At 42.0% G+C, this 18356-nt stretch overlaps 1 protein-coding gene across 1 annotated transcript in view; it reads right to left on the reverse strand.

Moving 5' to 3' along the window:
* SNTB1 (syntrophin beta 1) overlaps window positions 1-18356 on the reverse strand; it is a 205129-nt gene that overhangs the window by 55717 nt on the left and 131056 nt on the right. Inside the window, exon 3 of the mRNA XM_054590441.1 lies at window positions 11677-11884. Coding sequence (XP_054446416.1) covers window positions 11677-11884 — 208 coding nt within the window. The remainder of the gene's footprint in view (window positions 1-11676; window positions 11885-18356) is intronic.

Here is an 18356-nt window from a genome sequence, read left to right on the forward strand (position 1 = left end):
CAGCTATTATTGTGTTGGGTGTTGCCTTTTTTTTTTTTTTTTTTGACAATCTAAGGGAAAAGAGGTCAGTGCCCCTGATGAAATAGTCAGGTATTGCATGTTTTAAAATTTCTTGCAGCACACTGGTGTGCTGTGGCATGCTGGTTGAAAACTGCTGACTAACACTATTGACTGTAGGTTGTCTTAGTGGGTGTTGTGTGTCTGTGTTGGGAGACCTGGGTATACACAAATAAATGTTCATCTGAAGTTCTTGTGAAACACAGATGTGCTTATATGCTCCATCTTCACTGACAAAGTCCCCTGACACATTTTTTCCCCAGTGCCTCCAACAAGAATCCAATTTGGGTGATTTAGATTTCTCCTTCTTTCATACCCATTAGTGGAGGTGCAATTGAGCAGAAAGCAGCAGCCCTACAGGTTGACAACTAACTAGTGAAAATGAGGTGTAGTAAAAAGTCCAGCAAACCCCACTAGGAAGCATCAGACAAATCATAGTTTATACAAGATTTAGTCTGTCTGCCCCTGACCGGTGTGGCTCAGTTGGCTGGGTGTCTCTCTGCAAAGTGAAAGGCCATAGTTGCTGGTCAGGACACATGCCTGCGTTGTGAGTTTGGTCCCAGTCGGGGCATGTATGAGAGGCAACTGATGGATGTTTCTTTCTCAACATCAATGTTTTTCTCCCTTTCTCCCTCCCTTCCCCTCTCTCTAAAATAAATAAATAAAATCTTTAAAAAAGATTTAGTCTGTCTGTACACAGAGCAGAGAATGAGGAAACAAAGAGCAAAGAGTGGGGAGGTAGGCTTCAGAGCCACAGGTAAGTTGTTTGGCAAATAAGTGCAATGATAAGCATTGCCAGTGCTACTTCAGGAGTCTTTCAGGACAGAAGGAAAGTGTCAGTCCTACTTAGGGCAACAGGGGCGGTGGCCAATAGATCATTACAACCAGAGACCACCTCTAATCCAACTTCTTCCTCCTCCTGATGCCTCCCAAGGCTTCACTCCTTCATTCTCTCTCCTCACTTTCCTAGAGATCTCTTCTACTCTTTGACTCCCCCTTTCTGCAAGAGACCCCCACTCTCTATTCCTACCTTTGATCTCATCAAAGTTCTAGACCAGTAGTCCACCACATTCCATAGTAGTGCAACAACAATGAAAAGATCACATATTTGCATAATTCCGAATAGTTCTGACAATGTTTTGCATGGATAGTCAGGTGCACCTAGGTATAGTGAATTATGCCCTGGACTGAAAATCATAGACACATGTGTTTTAGTCTCACAGCTAATGTAAACTAGCTTCATGATTATGGTCAAGTAACACAAAATTGCCAATTCATGTTCTATTATTTTTTCTGTACCTCCTACCTCTAAAGCTCATGTAAGAATCCAGGGTTCTTGTCCTGACCAAGTGGCACAGTTGGTTGGAGCATCATCCCATGAACAAAAATGTTGTGGGTTTGATCCCCAGTTGGGGCACGTACAGGTGGCAACTGATCCATATCTCTCTCTCACATTCGATTTTCTCTCTCCCTCCCTCTCTTTACCCCCTTCCCACTTCTCCCTCCGTCTTTCTCTCCTCCTCCATCTCCCTCTCTACTTCTCTCTTCCTCTCGCTCCAGAATCAGTAAGCATATCCTTAGGTAAGGATTAAAAAAATTTAAAGAAAAAGAAAAAGAATCCATGGTTCTTAAAGCTCATGGAACAAGTAAGGCATATATCTGAGTTTGTGTTACTGGGGCAAGAGAGCACCAGCAACCTGAGCATAGAGGCCACATTTTTCTGATTTCTAATCTAGTGTTCTTTTCATTAAGAAGAACGATAGTCCTAGCCAGTGTTGCTCAGTTGGTTGGAGTGTCATCCCATACACCAGAAGGCCTTGGGTTCAGTTCCCAGTCAGAGCACATACCCAGGTTTCGGGTTTGATCCCCAGTCAGGGAGTGTATGAGAAGGCAATCAATTGGATGTTTCTGTCTCATATTGTTGTATCTCTTTTCTCTCTCAAAGCAATGAAAAAAATGTCCTTGGGTGAGGATAAAAAAATTTTTTTTAAATAGAAGATTGATAAATTTACAGAAAATAAACAACAGTGACTCAAAGACCATCACAACTGCATCTCACTCAAAATTGACATTTTCAAGTAAGGAAATCCCTAAGTTACATTCAAGTTCATGGTCTGAGTTATTATGTGAAAGCATGATTCTGAGTTTAGAACACAGAAATGAAGGTCAGGTGCCTGGGCCTGACCACTCTGAACACATCATGTAAAACTGTAATTTGTTCCCAGAGACAGTGTGTTGTAGCGTCTACTGTCAACAAGGAATGCATGTTCTGGCTGGTACCACTGGTCCACTGATTCATTCATCTGACAAACATAGATTGCCCACCTGCTGTTTTGCAGAAACTCCCTAGGCACTGGAGCTATAGGCCTAAGTAAGAAATTGTATCTTTTCTCCAGAAGGTCACAACCTCCTTGGCAAAAACAGATCAAGGAATATTTCAGGGCCTCTCCCAGACCCATTATGACAGGAAAATAAGTGGCGGTAATTCTGAGAGTCCTCTTGACCTTTGAGTCTCCAGGAAGACCCTCACTTTCATCTTGACACAGACCATATATAAAATATGGATGTTCTGAAAGCAGATTCTAGAACTCTAGATACACCTATATTTCTATCCCTAATTCTCAATCAAATCAATACGAAGAACTTCAAATTTACTCACTTCATGAACCAGGGAACTGATTTGGCTTATAAGACCTGTAAATACCAACTTGAAGGAGTTTCAAGATAGAAAATGAAATATGTTCATTTGCATGGCATTTGCAATACAGTGGCCTAGTCCTGTTAGAATAAAAGCCCAAGCCAAGAATCTAAGGATGCAAAGGGAATTTCAAAGCCTAAAAAAATAGTTGGTCCATAGTGTGGGGGAGGAAGGAGTAAGTACCATGGTGAGTTATTAAAATTTGAATACAGTTAAAATTAAAGTAAATTTATAGGTAATGACTGTAACCATCAGCATGTTACACAACTCTCTTTATCTCTCTGCCACTTAAAGGTCCAATGTCATCTGCTGGGATTTTTTTCCCCTTGTGAACACACCAGCGGTTTTAGTAGATATTGTTGGTCCTCTGCCAAAAATCCCTGTACTAGGTGGGTGCATCCAACTCTCACCTCAGGTGCACATTGACTGCTCACAGAGTAATCCTTCTGCTTCTCTAAAGAATTGCCCTTGGCTGGTGGGAGTGGTTCCCAGCTGATGGCTGACATATGGGGGTAGCAAATCCTGACTTCCTCGGCTTGAGGCAGGAGAGCTCTGTGCTGCCTTTCATGCCCCAGAGCTTCCTGTGGGACAGGGTTGAGGCTAGATTTCCATGCCTGTGCTTAGCTTCCTCTGTCTAGCTACTTCTCTCACTTCCTTACAGGTTTCCCTTAAGAGTTGTTGAATTAATTAAGCAAAGAGGCCATTAGACTGAGGTAAGCTGCATATCTAAGCCTGTAGATGCCTCAAGGTTACAAAATCAAAACCCAAGGACAAGCCACCACAGCCAACTAAGCTTGAAGCTATAGCCAATCAATGATGTCCTCACTCTGCTTCTGCACTTTCTCTATAGGAGTTCGCATCACTGCTAATGTGCTGTTTGGTATTGCCCAACTGGAATGGATTTTTGCTCAAACTCTTTAAGATACTCAGTATGCCTTGGTTTACCTTTTAACAGAGTCCTCATTCAGTAATCATTCCCTGAGAAGCCTCATCTCAGACTTGGCCTCTAAAGAATTCTAAGATGTTAATCAATAGATTATCTATTTCACAAAGGAAAGACAACCTATAATACCCAGTTACAGAAAACAAAGTTTAGCAGAGTCTGCTGGCCATACAACCAGGCACGCGGAGCTTTTTATCTCAAGTCCTATAGTCTTTTTCCAAAGAGATCGAATCCACTGAATTTGTGGATAGACATCAGCCTACCAGAATAAAATCTTCATGCCTCCCACTCCCTCCCCCGCCCCCCGCCAAAGGGCAGCTCTGACATTTCCACCTTGGTGAGAATGACTCACATAACTAAATTGCACTGTGAAGTCATGTAGAAAAATGGGCATATTTTCATGCGTTCAGTATGGCTGCCTCTGCCACCTACCCAGCCATGCATCCCAATTTTACATACTGATTTCCACTGGAGAGACTGGAAGGCGGGGGCAATCTGGATTAGATTCACAGGGGCAGGTTTCCTGTTAACACCTTTGGCCGGAAGACTAGCAGTAGGATAACCAAACCATCTTCTGAGATAACTCAGGCCTGCCCACCTCCCAGGGGATTCACTGGCGAACCTGATGACTGACTGACTTTTAAAGAAAGACAACAGGCCTATCAGCACCTAACTGCATTAATTGCCTGTGTTTCCCACCATGGCAAAGAGTCTGATTTAGTGATGATGTAAGTCGGGGTAGCCTGGGCAATGATTCTTTTTCCACTTATCTGATGGGAGTTCCCTCAGGTCAGAGACTATTTTTCTCCCTGGAAGAAGTGGTGGGGAATTCCTACTTAGGTGATTTTTTATGCAGATGGTGGAGTGGATATATTTAGAGGCTCCAGAAATATCATTCCATTAATTACACTGCCAAGGTCTTGATTACCAGTGGCCTGCTTTACTCAGGCCTGCACCGTTTTACATTTACACTTGGGATTGTTCTGTTGCAGGTGGGCCATGTAGCTAGAGAATGAAATTGCTGGCTTGGTTATGTTTACCTGGAAATTTGGGGGATACAGAAATTGCTATTGCTGGATCTGAAATTAACAATGGTCTAGTGATATGTGAGAATATAGAGAATAGATACATGAATATAGATATGCTGATATATGTTCATACAGGTGGATGAACAGAGATAGATAAATATAGAGACAGATGGATGAATGGATAGATATAGGAAGAAACGGGTACATAGGTGGAGAGAGAGAACATACATGAGAAAGGAGGAGATGAGGAAGGAAGTAGTTCTGCTATTTCATAGTTGTGCTGGACAATAAAAATGATTGTGCAAGCTGAAACCACACTAAGTAATCTCAACAATCGGTGGAAAAAATTAATATTGTCCTATGGCCTTTGAAAATTTGTATTAAAATATTAAAAATTGTCTTACTGTCAGTTATCAATGCATAGGACAGTGAATAAAGTCAAACTAATGTTTCTTTAGTAATCTATCATTTAAAACATTAGAAAGATTGAGAATTAAAATGCCTTAATTCCTTGTCAAAAACTTATCAAGAGGAGTCTGAACAGCACTTGTTGCCCTCATCCTCCTAATGTAACTTACAACACAGAGCAAGCATCTTTGCTAGGCCTGGAGAAGTCGTTGTCCTCCTTTCTAAGTGTGGATCAGCAAATGACAGTTTCTACATTGTACTTTCAATGATGCGAAATAGAGCTAAGAGGTGTATTAATGAGAAATTTCCCATGGACATTGCTTCTTCTGGGGCGTCTTCATCCTTCCTTCTTCCACTATGTTTAGAAATTTCCCTTCATTAAGTTTTTCATTCTGTATATCAGAAGGCTCTTGAACAGTGTCAATGTCTACATTCTCGTGGTCAGCTCTTCTTCTATAATTCTATGTACATTTGGTTTGAACTTCACTTCCAGAGTTATTACTTTCCATTTTGCTGCCTTTCAGCTTTTTTTGGACAGTTCCCCTTTTCTTTTATCCATTCTTGTACAATGCCAAGTAGATTTATCCATTGAAGACATGGAGAAAACACAACCACTCGCTTTGCTGTCTATCTGTAAACTGACGAACAGATGCACAGTGACCAACCACAGACAGACTTTGAAAGAAGTGACGTGCTGGTGACTGATCAGAACGGACATCTGCTGCTTGTGGAAAGCAGGACTTGTAGCAAAGTGTTTACTTTATGAAATTTAGCCACAGTTAATATACCATGGTAAATGTACTTTGAGCCACGTTGTTGAGAGATTGGTGTTATCTAATTAAACCATGGAAATGTGCAAAACAAAGCCAACTGTGTTTGTGGAGTGTGTGTATTTTATAATCTCGTCTTCCCCTGACCTATGTTATCAAAGATGCATTCAGTCTTTGTAGGAACTGTTCTTTGGGCTTCACAGAACATAACAAATGCAGAGGACTATTGTGTGGAATATAAAGGGAGTGATGTAGCCAGAGAGGTCCAATTGATCGACATAGTCAATAATAGACAGGAAGAACAGAGAGGAGGATGCCTGCTCCTTGATTTGTATCATGAGAGGAAGGAAAGCAGTTGACGATTGCAATGAATGTAGAGAGAAGAGTAAATATTTTAGGAAAAGACTTTAGACAATTTTAGTCCTAGTATGTGAATTCCGCCCTCTGTGGACTAAACACTTATGTCTCCCCGAATTCATATGTTGAAGCCCCAGTTTGATGGTATTTGGAGGCGGGACATTTGGGAGGTAATTAGGTCACAGAGGTAGAGTCTCCATGATGGGATTAGGGTCCTTCTAAGAGAGCTGGCCCTTTCCCTCTGCCACGTGAGGACACGACGAGAAGGCTGTCTGTCATCAGGAAGAGGGCTGCCACCAGAACTTGACCATGCTGGCACCTTGATCTCAGACACCCAGCCTCCAGACCTGTGAGGAATAAATTCTGCTGTTTAAGCCAGCCTGTGGTGTTAGAGCAGCCCGAAGGGATGAAGACACCCCTTATTTCCATAAAGGCAAATGAAGGATTTTGAGTGCTTTTGATATGCCTCTTAGTTCCAAAACTGTGCTTTTGGTGTGTGATAATGTTCTGACACGGATTCTGGGGTGTCTCACTCATACAGAAACATATTCCCTGAGATCCTCAGCATCGTGGAAGTTTCTGGGCTTGGGAATTTGAAAGGAGGATTCAAACCCTGGCTCTGCCACTCACTAGAGGAGTGATGTTAGAAAAGTCACTCAATTTCTCCAAGTCTACCTCATAAGACAGAGACAATTTAAAGCGCACTGCCTGAGACAGACTAGGAACATCATCAATACTAATTACTAGCTTCCTCTTCTCCAGTAACACTCTTGGGAGGCACAGTAATAGAAATGCTCTTGTTTGAAAGAATCTGAAGCAGGTGTGAGGGAAGCTGAGAACTGAACTTGCATCTCAAAGCTTCCAACTGGGTTTTGCTGTTTTGTTGGGTTGTGTTCCTGTGTCTTCACTCTGACAAGAAATAGTTTGCAAATGGAGATAATGAGGGGCAACAAAGGCAATTCCTGATGAACTGAGCACAAAACAATTCAAGAATTCTGCCATGTCCCTGTTTTATTACTGGTTTTTCTAAGGAGCAAGAGAGTCAGAACTTAGTTTGTTTTTCTCTTTTCTGTAACCAAACAGTTGAAAACACCTGAATGATAACTATAAAAAGATTAATTTAAGAACAATTAAAAAAATGTGTTTGAGGCATGATACATTTAATAATTCAGGGGAGGGATTAGCATTTATGGGATAGACTAGAAATTTTAATTCCCATTCATGGCAAAGACTTTTACATTGTGCATCTGGCCTGTCTACAGGTGAGGGCACTCACAGGAGAAAGCAGGACAGGACCTGTCACTCCGTGTAGTTGACAGAACCAGGAAGTCAAGGAGACAAGGAATATAGCCCCAGTTCAAAGGCTTCTGGCCCAGCACTGACCTTGATACTGTAGGGAGTCCAGGAATGGCTCTGAGAGTTCAAGGAAAGAATAAAGCATTGCAGTGAATGAGCTGCAGTTGATTATTTTAAAAGTTAAATAAAAGAAATAATGATACCACAGCATTGTCCCACTCTCTAATTATTTCTGTATTTTTATTTAGAGTGTAACTTTAGATAAAACACCTTCCATTCTCTGGGTCCCAGATTCCTCATTTTTAGAAAGAAGAGGTTGGGCTAGATCACTGTCTTAGTTCAGGCTGCTCTAACAGATGGCCTGCACAGCAAACACTTATTTCTCACAATTTTTGGAGGCTGGAAGTCTAATAGCAGGGTGCCAATGTGCGTTCTGGTGAGGACCCACTTCCTGGCTTGTAGAAGGCTACCCCCTTGCTGTATCCTTACATGGAAATAGAGAGTGCCGGTCTCTGTTTCTTCATTCCCTATAAAGTGGCCAACCCCATTATGTGTACTCTTCTCTCATGACCTCATCTAAACCTAATTACCGCCCATAGTGCCCACTTCCACCATTAATCAGTCCATAGCAATCATCCCTAAGTTTCCTTCTTTCTGATTTTGCATATGAAGGTTTCCCACTGGCCACCAAGTCAAAATCAAACCATCTGTCAGCTTTCACAATCTTCCAAACCTGGATGTTATCCAAGGTACCAGATTTGCCTGTCACCTTCCTCTAGGATGAACCCTCAGCTCACTGTAGACAAGACTCTGGCCTACCCTCCCTACCAGCCACGTTAATCCATTGCTTCCACATTTTTTCCCTTGTGCTCATTCTCCTGTCTTGGAAAGTGCTCAACTCTCTCTGTTGACTCAAGAACTAGCCACCTTATGGGAGCCATTTCTCCAGTTCCCAGACCATCTCCTGTGCAGCGCAGAGGAAGGTTTAGGATTTGCCCTGGCCAGGATTTTAGAAGACAAGTTGTTTCATATTGTTTTAGTTCCAATAAATGTCAGTTGTGAAAACTTGAAATTAAATATATGTACAAATCTTGTCCCAGAGCTACTGTTATTACCCTACAAAGTCAAAGAGTAACAGTATAGGAAAAGGCAAAAGATATCATTTGCAGCTGTATATACTTAGGATTATACTTTATGTCTTCAAAATACCAAGCAAATTTGCTGATATTTGTGATAATATAAGAAAGCCACAGTATTGAGGATTTGCCCTTCATTGTAACATTTTATTAAAAAAACCATTCATTTGTCTCCACACTAGGATTTAGGGTTTAGTATTGAATTCTCAGGAGAATTCCAATTTGAATTGGTTCCCATCAACTTAATTTGTGGAAATCATTTGAGAAGTTTTTAAGATTAAGGCAATAAAAGATACTCTTGCTTCTGATACCTGTCCATGATAAATCATCATTTCTCTTATGGATACCATGCATGATACAGTTTAAAGAAATAACTGTAACAATTATCTGAAATTATATCAAAAAGATGATAATATTCTAAAGACAGGGAGAGCTTTGTTTGCACCTTTATTGCTGCTCCATGGAAATGCCTAACCATGTGGCTATTCAAAATCTGGGATAAGGAATAGGCATAAGCAGATAATTTATAAGGGAGAAAATAGAGCCTTTGGAAAAATTTTCAGTATCATTAATAAGGACCCAATACAATTTTCAACTATCCAGATAGAAATGATTTTAAATGTAGTTTATACTAAAAGAGATGAAAAAGATGAAAGAAAAACACCTTCGAGTGACGAGACCATCTCAGTTTCTTAGGAGGTAGAGAAATGCGTGTTCTAAAGAGCCTCCCTTTGCCCCCAGATGCAAGCTCCCCCCTTCCATCCTGCTCTGTGCCCTGGGATCTGACCTTCACAGAGTGCATCAGTGGGCCCCCCCTGCCTCTGGTTCCCAGTCAGCTTCAGCCAATGGGAGACACCAGCAAAAGGTCAGCGGTGGGGGTTGGCAGGGTGGTGTTTCTCTCCCAAAGACCAGCTCTTGGTGGGTGGCCCTTTCCTACAGCTACAGATCTGCTCCTTTTTCTGGCCATTTCAGGTTAAGGGATGGCAGTTGCCACTTGCTGTTGTTAGCTCCAGGGTACTTGTCCATCTCTTACTAGTTCCTCTCACTGTGTCCACACCTAATAAGTTATTCCTGCAGTAAGTCCTCTCCCATCATGCCCTTGGAATTTGCCACCCAACTTATGCCAGGACCCTGAAACATACGGTACATCTCCAAGTCCACTCAGAACCTTAACCAAGTGAGGACATTTTTCATCCCAATCAACTCGCCTTTTCATTCTATAGTCAATATCTGGTGCTTTTGCTTCCACCGAATCCATTTAGGCTTTTCCTTGCACAGCAGCCAGCTTTTCCATTAGAGAATCACCTCTCCTAATCTCTCAGTGCACATGGCTCAGATGAGGCTGATCCCAGCTCCAACCCACTGCTAATCATAGGATCTGAGTCAGTTAAATTAGGCTTAGTCTTAGGACTTCTGTTGGAACTATGGGGGCAAAGGAGCCTCTATTTACTGAGATAGCTGACTGTAAGGAATAACACAAGCCTGGAACAGTCAGGCCAAGGAAGAGAGCATGCCTGAGTATAAACCAGCAAAGTGGAAAGGGGTGCAAAGAGATGGATAAGGCAGGCCTATCATTATTTGAGTCCATGGATCCCACCATGCCTGAAGCTTACCTGTAGACATTGTAATTATAAGAAGTGGTATATCTCCTTTTTGCTCAAGCCAAGTTGAGCTATCGGTCACTTGCAAATGAAAGATCTCTAATAGGCCTTCTCCTAATGAAAACACATATACTTGGGGAGTTGTAGACTGTGATCATCCAGATTTTCAGTGTTGTTTTCATGAAGAACCCTGCCATAGAAGGTTACAGGAGGCTACCTGCAGTTTATGTTATGATTTTGGAGCTACCACCACCTGTGTTGTCCTTTTAGTCCCCTGAAATCTGTGAGAGATGGGACAATCCCAAACCAAACAGCTTCGCTTAATGTTGAACTCTGTGGCTGAGACCCATGCCTGAACTGGTACGAACAAAGAACAATGGTGGAAAACAGCCGAACGCTATGCTCAGGTATTATTTTCAAGTGCCATTTGACTGGGCCTTCTCAGATGACACGGTTCACTGGCAGGAAAGCTGTTACTGTGACAATCATTATTCCCATTTGCCGCCTATTAGAATGTGAGTCACTGGGAGGTCAGACTGTCCTAAAAGCCCAGTGTTCCTGAGCCCTCAAGGCCAAGTTCAAGGGACAGCAATCAGGTGTAGGGACAATGGCCAAAGCTCAATCCTTTGAAATGAACAGAAGGGTTAACCCCCAGGAGATCACTGCAAAGTGGGTTTTACTATCTTCAACATATCACATAGCTTGGGAAAAAAAATCAGAGTGACAATGTTGACAAGACCCCAGGTCCTTTCCACTGCAGTTTTCCTGTTCCCTGAGGACAGAGACTGTGCCCCTCTCTATTCCTGCCTAATGCCATGCCTTGCTCAAAATGTCCTTATAAATGATGACATTCAGGGTCTGCTGGCTTAAGAATACAGATAAAATATAATATAGGAAAAGAGTCAGCATGTGGCCGTTGCTCAAAGAAATCCTTGCTGAGGTTATTATTGCTATTATTATAAATGTATCTGCATTATTAACTAAGCAGGGTCAGCAAAACCCACACAAACCCTTTTAAGCAACAATTTCAACTTCCTTACCTTCCAAGGCAACAGCTCTGTTGGGAGTTTATTTTCCCTGCCCTTCCTATGTAGACATGAGAATCAAACCATCCATTTGCTCATTCATTCATTCATTCATTCATTCATTCAACAGCTAGTGACCATCGCCAATGGCCACATATAGAAGTATATGTGGGGAAATCAAGTTGATTAAGACACAGCCCCTGTAAAATGCGAACCTGTTGGATATGGACAAGAAATCTAAACACGCTGTGAGTGAGAGAATCAGCCTAAGGAACGAGGTAACTGACTTCAGTGGTTGCCACAAGCACTAGGGACCCCTGGGGGAAATGACGATTACAGGGGGACCGTATTCCTTACCTTCTCTGCAAGCCAGCCAAGATGCCTGAGCTCCCGACTCCCGGCAATGCCTGTTTTCCCCAGCTGCTCTCTGACCTCGGCAATCGCTCGGGTGAGCAGGTCGCTGACGTTGGAATGGATGGCACTGAACCAAGCCTGGGCAGTGGCTGAGTCCTTGCTCCTTAGGATCACTGTGTGCTTAGCGTCTGGAGAATGGATTTCAAGCTGCCTAGAGAAGCAAAGAGAGAAGGGTTTGATTTTTCTGGCAGATCATGCTTCCTCCAGGCCTGGGCCACAAATATTAACAATTTTTTTACACTTGCTTTCAGACTTGGTCAGTTTCGCATGGTTTATCTTAATGGTCTCGTCATTCATTTACTAATTCCCTCATTCATTTACTTATTCTCTCATTCATTTACTCATTCACTCATTCGTTCATCCACAAGTATTTATTGAGGGCCCAGGTATTAGTGCAGGTACTGAGGGCATAGCTATCTAAGCACCATATCACCTGAGTTAAGGATGTCTGGTTTTCCTGTTATTGAGCTGAATGGCTGATTAGTATTTTCATATCAAGATTTCCAAACTGTGAGCTGATGTTAATTTCCCTTACCTCTCAATCCACAGAGTATTTTAATCATATATTCATATCCTCACTCCTGCCGGCAGAAAACAGATTGAAATATCTAGCCACATACTTAATCTACTGCTGTGTTAATTGTGAATGTGTAAGAGTCAAAGAAGACTAAACTTTGCATTCTTTAGGAATCCTGCCCGTGCCAGATTTCCCTTCTACTTAATGCTCAGACGTGTAGTGAAGAACTGAAATGGCCTAGAAAGGGGTAACAATGGGAAGACGTGTGCACCAGCGACACTACATTTAAAGTGGGGTTGACGGAAGGGTTAACCCTACATTTAAAGTCAAACACCAAAGCTTAAGCCAGAACTCCCACTGGATCACCTGAGACAGCGTGAGAGATCTGAAAACTGTCATTGTTGTAAAAGGAGGAAATTCTAGACAGACCCTTTTTGTTTAATATTTTATTTTGAAGTACTTACAGGTAAACATGGCGTTGCAAAAAATAGTACAGAGGTCTGCCTACGCTCTTTCGCCCAGTGTCTTCGGATAACGGTTATATTTTATGCAACTACAATACAATAACAAAGCCAGAAAACTGACCTTGATGCAGTGTAAGTATAGGGTTCTGAGCCATTTTATCCTGTGTAGCTTCTTATAACCACCTGCACAGTCGAGGAACAGAACTATTCCATCGCCACCGGTAGCTCTCCCTCCAGCTCCCAGCGCTCCCCTCCCTGCCGCCATCCCAGATCCCCAGCAACCAAGAACCTGTTCGCAATGTCTATAATTTTTTGGTAACTTTTAGTGCAGAGAAAAAAAAACACGTCTTATTCATCCATGTATATATGTAAATAAATACCATTTATTCATTTATGTTTGCATTAGAAAGATACAGGGATTAGGAAATTCAACACTGAACAAAATGCATTTATTAATTTCCTTTCATCCCTTAATAATGAGGCTACCCTGCATTGAGTATTTACTACATGCCAGGCAATGTTTAAATATTTTTACATTATTTTATGTAATTTTCCTAATAGCCCTCTGACTGATACTATTAATACAATTTAACAGAGGGAAAACCTGAAATTTGGAGGGACAGAGAAAGTTGGTGAGATGGTTAGGCTCAAGAGCTCATGATTGAATTACTGTATTACACCATCTCTTCTTTAGACTAGACAGCTTCCAACAGAAGAGCACGCATTGTCCTCTACGGCTGTGTGAAGTCCCCATCACCAGCAAACATGCCCCAAAGTGCCCTACTTAGCTCCCGAGTTCCAAAATAACAATATTGCAGATCACCTGAAAATGAGAAGTCCCAAGTAACCTGGCCTCATTTCCATTTGAAACCAAACTTTTAGAGTGAGTAAACCTTTTCGCCCGTAAACTTACATTGTAGGGAAGGAATGATGTAGGAAGTGGAATGTCTCTGGGGGAATTTTAGCAATAATTAGCCTTTTTTTAAAATAAGAAATTTACTAGACAATTCTCCTCAATGAGACTCCAAATCCTTTATGTGATGAAACGGGACTCTTTGGGTGACATTTGTGCTCATCCAGAAGAAAAAAATGTCATGCCTCTTAGGCACTTATCAAAGAGATGGGCTGTCCATCTGGGGTGAGTTTTCTTCCCCTCCCGAAGTTCGTTCTTGTCAGTGAAGCTGCATCACCAAACCCAAACCGGGATTCTCGAAAAGCATTAATGAGAATTCAACTTACTTTTCAAATTATTCAATCAATATCTCTAATTCTGGGAATTCAAACCAGGCAAATATTTTTTACAATATTTTCTTTTGAAGTCCTGGATTTGTTTTTAAAGAAATGACAGTTTGGGAAGCAGCCACTCCCCAGGTATCTCACACAAAAACAAGTGGTGTCAGCAAAAAAGAAAAAGCGATTTTTTTCTTTGTTGGGCTGCCAGCATACAGCTGGGGGAAAGCCAACTTGTAAATAGACGTACAGGTTACTGAAGGAGGCCCAGGTTTTCGACAGCATTTATCATTATTATTAATTTTTAAGTATGATTTTAAGTATAACATAGATAGAAAACTGCACAAATTGTAGTGTGCAGCTCAAACGTATTTGCAAGGAGAACGCATTTGTGCAACTGATACGCAGATCAAGAGCTAGAACATTATAAGCATCCCAAAAGTCCCCTTCATAGACCCTTTCCAGTTATTATCCTTCCAAAGAATACCTATTAGGATCCGTTACCATGGAATACTTTTGTGTCAGGCAAAATGAATGAGATTTTGTTTGTTTTCATTTGTTGTTGTTGCCTGCAATGCAGTGGGGATTGTGGACAACTTCTGAGGCCAAGTTTAAATACCAGGCCCTATGCTTTTCAGTGGTGATTCTCAAAGTGTGGTTGCAGATGAGATGCAGCAGCGACAGCATCACCTGGGGACTTAGTAGAAGAGCAGATTCTTGGTTCCCACCCTGGACCCACTGAATTAGGGATTCTAGTGGTGAGGACCAGCCATTGCCCTCCAGGTAAACCTGTTGCAAGGTAGAGAAAGGCTGCACTGTGGGTTCATAAGTAAAAGCACTGAGCTAGTCTGTCTGCCAGGTTCCCAGGGGCCGAGGTGGCTGTGCTGACAGGTGAACTGGCCTCCCTGCATTCAGTCCCCTAGGAAGAATACTGTGGACACAGAATAGAGAGGCATGTGGCTTTTTATAGTAACAAAAAAACAAACAAACAAAGCCCCAGAAGTTCTTATTCAAATATATTCTTCAGAAATGCTTGAACAGTTTTTTATAAATCATTTAATTAAATACAGATGTTTGACCCCATCCAAGACCTGCTGAGCAAGAATTTCTAGAGAGTGAGGCCTGTGTATACACATTAAATGTTCCAGCAATTATATAGATTAAGGATCACGGCAATACCTCTAACTGCAAGCCCAGACCCCCTAAAGAGCTATGTGTATAGGTGATTGTCATTAGAAGAGTGTACAACAGGGGGTTCTTGGAGAGTGTATTAGTAATGCATTACTGAATAACAAATACCCCCAGAATTAAGTGGCTTAAAACTGCAAACAGTTGTCTCAGATGAGTCTCTGAGCATCAAGAATTTCAGAGTGGCTGAGCTGGGGGGTCTGGCTCAGGGGCTTCCTGTTAGTTTGCAGTCAGGATGCTAACAGGGGGCTTAGCTGAGGATCCACATCCCAGGTGGTGTCACATGCCTCTCAGTTCATTGCCACATGGGCTTCTCTAGTGGTTGCTTGAGCCCCTTCGTGATGGGGCAGCGGATTTCCCCAGAGAACAAGAAGGAACTGCTATTCCTTTTATGACCTGGTCCCCAAAGTCACATACCACCACTTGTAGTTCATTCTTTTAGTTATAAGTGAGTCACTAAGTCCAATGCACACTCACAAGGAGGAGAGTTGGGCTTCACCTCTTGAAAGAAAGAGAATCAAAGAATTTGGGGACCTATCTTTCTTTAATGTATATATTTTAAATTTTTATATTTAGAAAGGGGGGAAGGGAGAGAGAGAGGGAGAGGAACACTGATGTGAGAGAGAAACATTGATCAGTTGCCTCCTGCATGCACCACAACCTGGGACTGAACCCACAACCCAGGCATGTACCCTGACCAGGAATCAAACCAATGACCTTTCATCTTGCAGGACGATGCCCAACCAACAGAGCCACACTGGTCAGGGCTGGGGACATATCTTAGAATCATCATGGAGAGGCCTTGAATGAAGTAATAATATTTTGAAAGAGTTTGTTTCAAATGTAAAGGGAAAGTGGAGTGTTTGGGACTGTACACCAGCAGCCTATAAAGAGCCTGTAGACTCGAAGAAGAAGATGATGATTCTTTCTGGCTTGAGCTGCAGCTCCCAGTTATAAAATGAGACAGACTGTGGACTCAGACATCAGGGTCAGTGACAACAGGAGGGATGAGAAAGGACGTCTCATTGACAGCATATGGGAGCAGCATGAAGCCACCAAAAATGAGGGTGGGTTCAGACCTGTTGTCTGGTCTGGCACAGAGAAGATGTCTATTTTTCGTGCAAGGAATAAGTTAAGAATTCAGCAATCTACATTCACTTTCCCCTCACCCTCAAGAAAACTCAAGGGGAAGAAGGAAGAGGAGCATAAGCTTTTCTTTTGAATGATCTGTACTATCTAAAGCAAACAGTAAGTACCTGGTAGTGCCGAAGCCCCAGAACCTCTGAGTGACAACTCAAGGTTCTAGAGAAGGTCAAGTGGTAATTTTATATATATAATCTTAGCACATTACTAAGCAAAAATCTGAAATACAGACACTTTGGCCTAATGTGTCATTTAATCCAGTGCAACACACCTTTTAAAGTTTGAAGAGATAGGGAAAGAAATTCCGTATTTGGCCTGACTGCAGTGGTTCTTCCGGTAGCTCGTTTTCTCACCAATTTAAAGCCTACATGCCAGGAGGTAGTTGTTAAGCACAGGGATTTGGGGATTCAGTCTGGTTCTAAATGTTGTTGGCTATGAAGCCATAGGCAAGTTACTTACTCCCCCTAAGCCTCAGTTTCTTTATCTGTAAAATGGCTCAATACACTTGCCTCTCAAGGTTATTGGAAAGACTAAATGAGGCATGCAGCATCACAGTGCCAAGCTAATCGTGATGGATTCTAGTTTATATTCTTGTTTACCAGGAATAGTCTTCCCAAATTGGTACAGCAAAATGGTAGTGGGCCAACAAGGCAGGGAGCGGCCTCAGCGGTGGTCTCTGGTTCAATGGTGACAGTTTTCAGAGAACTTGGATGTGGAGGAAACTGCAAACCCCACGAAAAACAAAAGAGGTATACAAGCACTGTTTCTAACCTCCAGGAATGGAAAACATCACTTTGGAGAGAGAGATATGCGTCTTTTCTGACATCCTGAAAGACTGGCAACAAACCTGATAATACATTGCCCCTTATTCCATCTACTTAATTTGTTTTACCTAAAAGAGCTATATGAGGCTCATGTCAGGAGCACAAGTTGATATGAGTTGTGGACGTCCCTAGAGCTACAACCATCTACTGAAGTCCCTTTGCCCACTCAATGGCCTGAGCTAACCAGCAACTATGGGGGTGAAAAAAGACAGGAAATGGTTTCATCTTTGTGAAGTATTTTGCTGACAACTAGCCCAAAAGAACCCTTTTGAATTGTCAAGTAAATCACGTAACTCATTCTTTTAAAAAGGCAGTTTCAACTTCAATACTTTTACAAATTGAAGCAATTATTGAAGGAGATAAAAATAAGGAAATGAAGCAAAAAGAGGGGAAGAGGTAAGAAGGAGAAGAAAAGGAAAATAAAACTCAGGGGTAGAAGGATATCTAAGTGGTGTGTGAAAACGTCACTGTGGCTGGGTGTTTAAAGTTGTTAAAGTCAAGGAACCAAAAATGCTTAATACGATGTAAGTGAAAATAGCACGGGGCAGAATAGTAAGAATAGTATCGTATCCTCAATGTAAAAATGATCTACATCAGTGCTTGGAAATGCGAAGACTATCCCTGGAGAGGTACATAGGTGGGTTCAATCAGTAAGGAAACTGAGTCACAGGAGGGCAAGATCAGACCGGAGACTTTCATTGTGCAACTTTGTATCCTCTGATTTTCATTCCATGTCTACCCCTTATGTATGTTCTGTGTTTGAATGGAAGAGGAGAAGGAGGAGGAAGAAGAAGAGACAGAGCAGCAGAACTGGCCTGTTGGTTAACATAACCTTGTCTCAAGTTCAAGCTCTGCCTCATATGCTTCCTTGTGGACACCTGTGGTGCTGTGTGCCCCGTTTTCCCTCCTCCCTTTTCTAATAACAGGCCTTACGCCCATTCTCTATGTGCTTTTTGGGAGCTTGATGGCGTGAGGGTTGTAGGTGTGATCCAACCTGGGCCATGGATATCCAAGCCAGGATTTCCGTAGGAATCACTGTTAAAGAGACTTTTTTTTTCTCATTATATATAATGAGGGTCAAATATAATCCTGGATCCACTGATGGCCATCTTGCCATCAAGATGGGCGAAAAGGGAAACTAAGAGATGGCCTGGATGTGGAGTTCCTACCTGACACTCTGTATATTTTTGCATTTTGCTTCTATGTTTCCTTTTTGGCTTATGCCAGTTTCAGTTGGGTTATTTTCAAATACAACTA

The sequence above is a fragment of the Pteronotus mesoamericanus genome, unplaced genomic scaffold, assembly GCF_021234165.1.
Source record: "Pteronotus mesoamericanus isolate MK-2021 breed Mesoamerican mustached bat unplaced genomic scaffold, CSHL_Meso_final scaffold_174, whole genome shotgun sequence".
Lineage (NCBI taxonomy): Eukaryota > Metazoa > Chordata > Mammalia > Chiroptera > Mormoopidae > Pteronotus > Pteronotus mesoamericanus.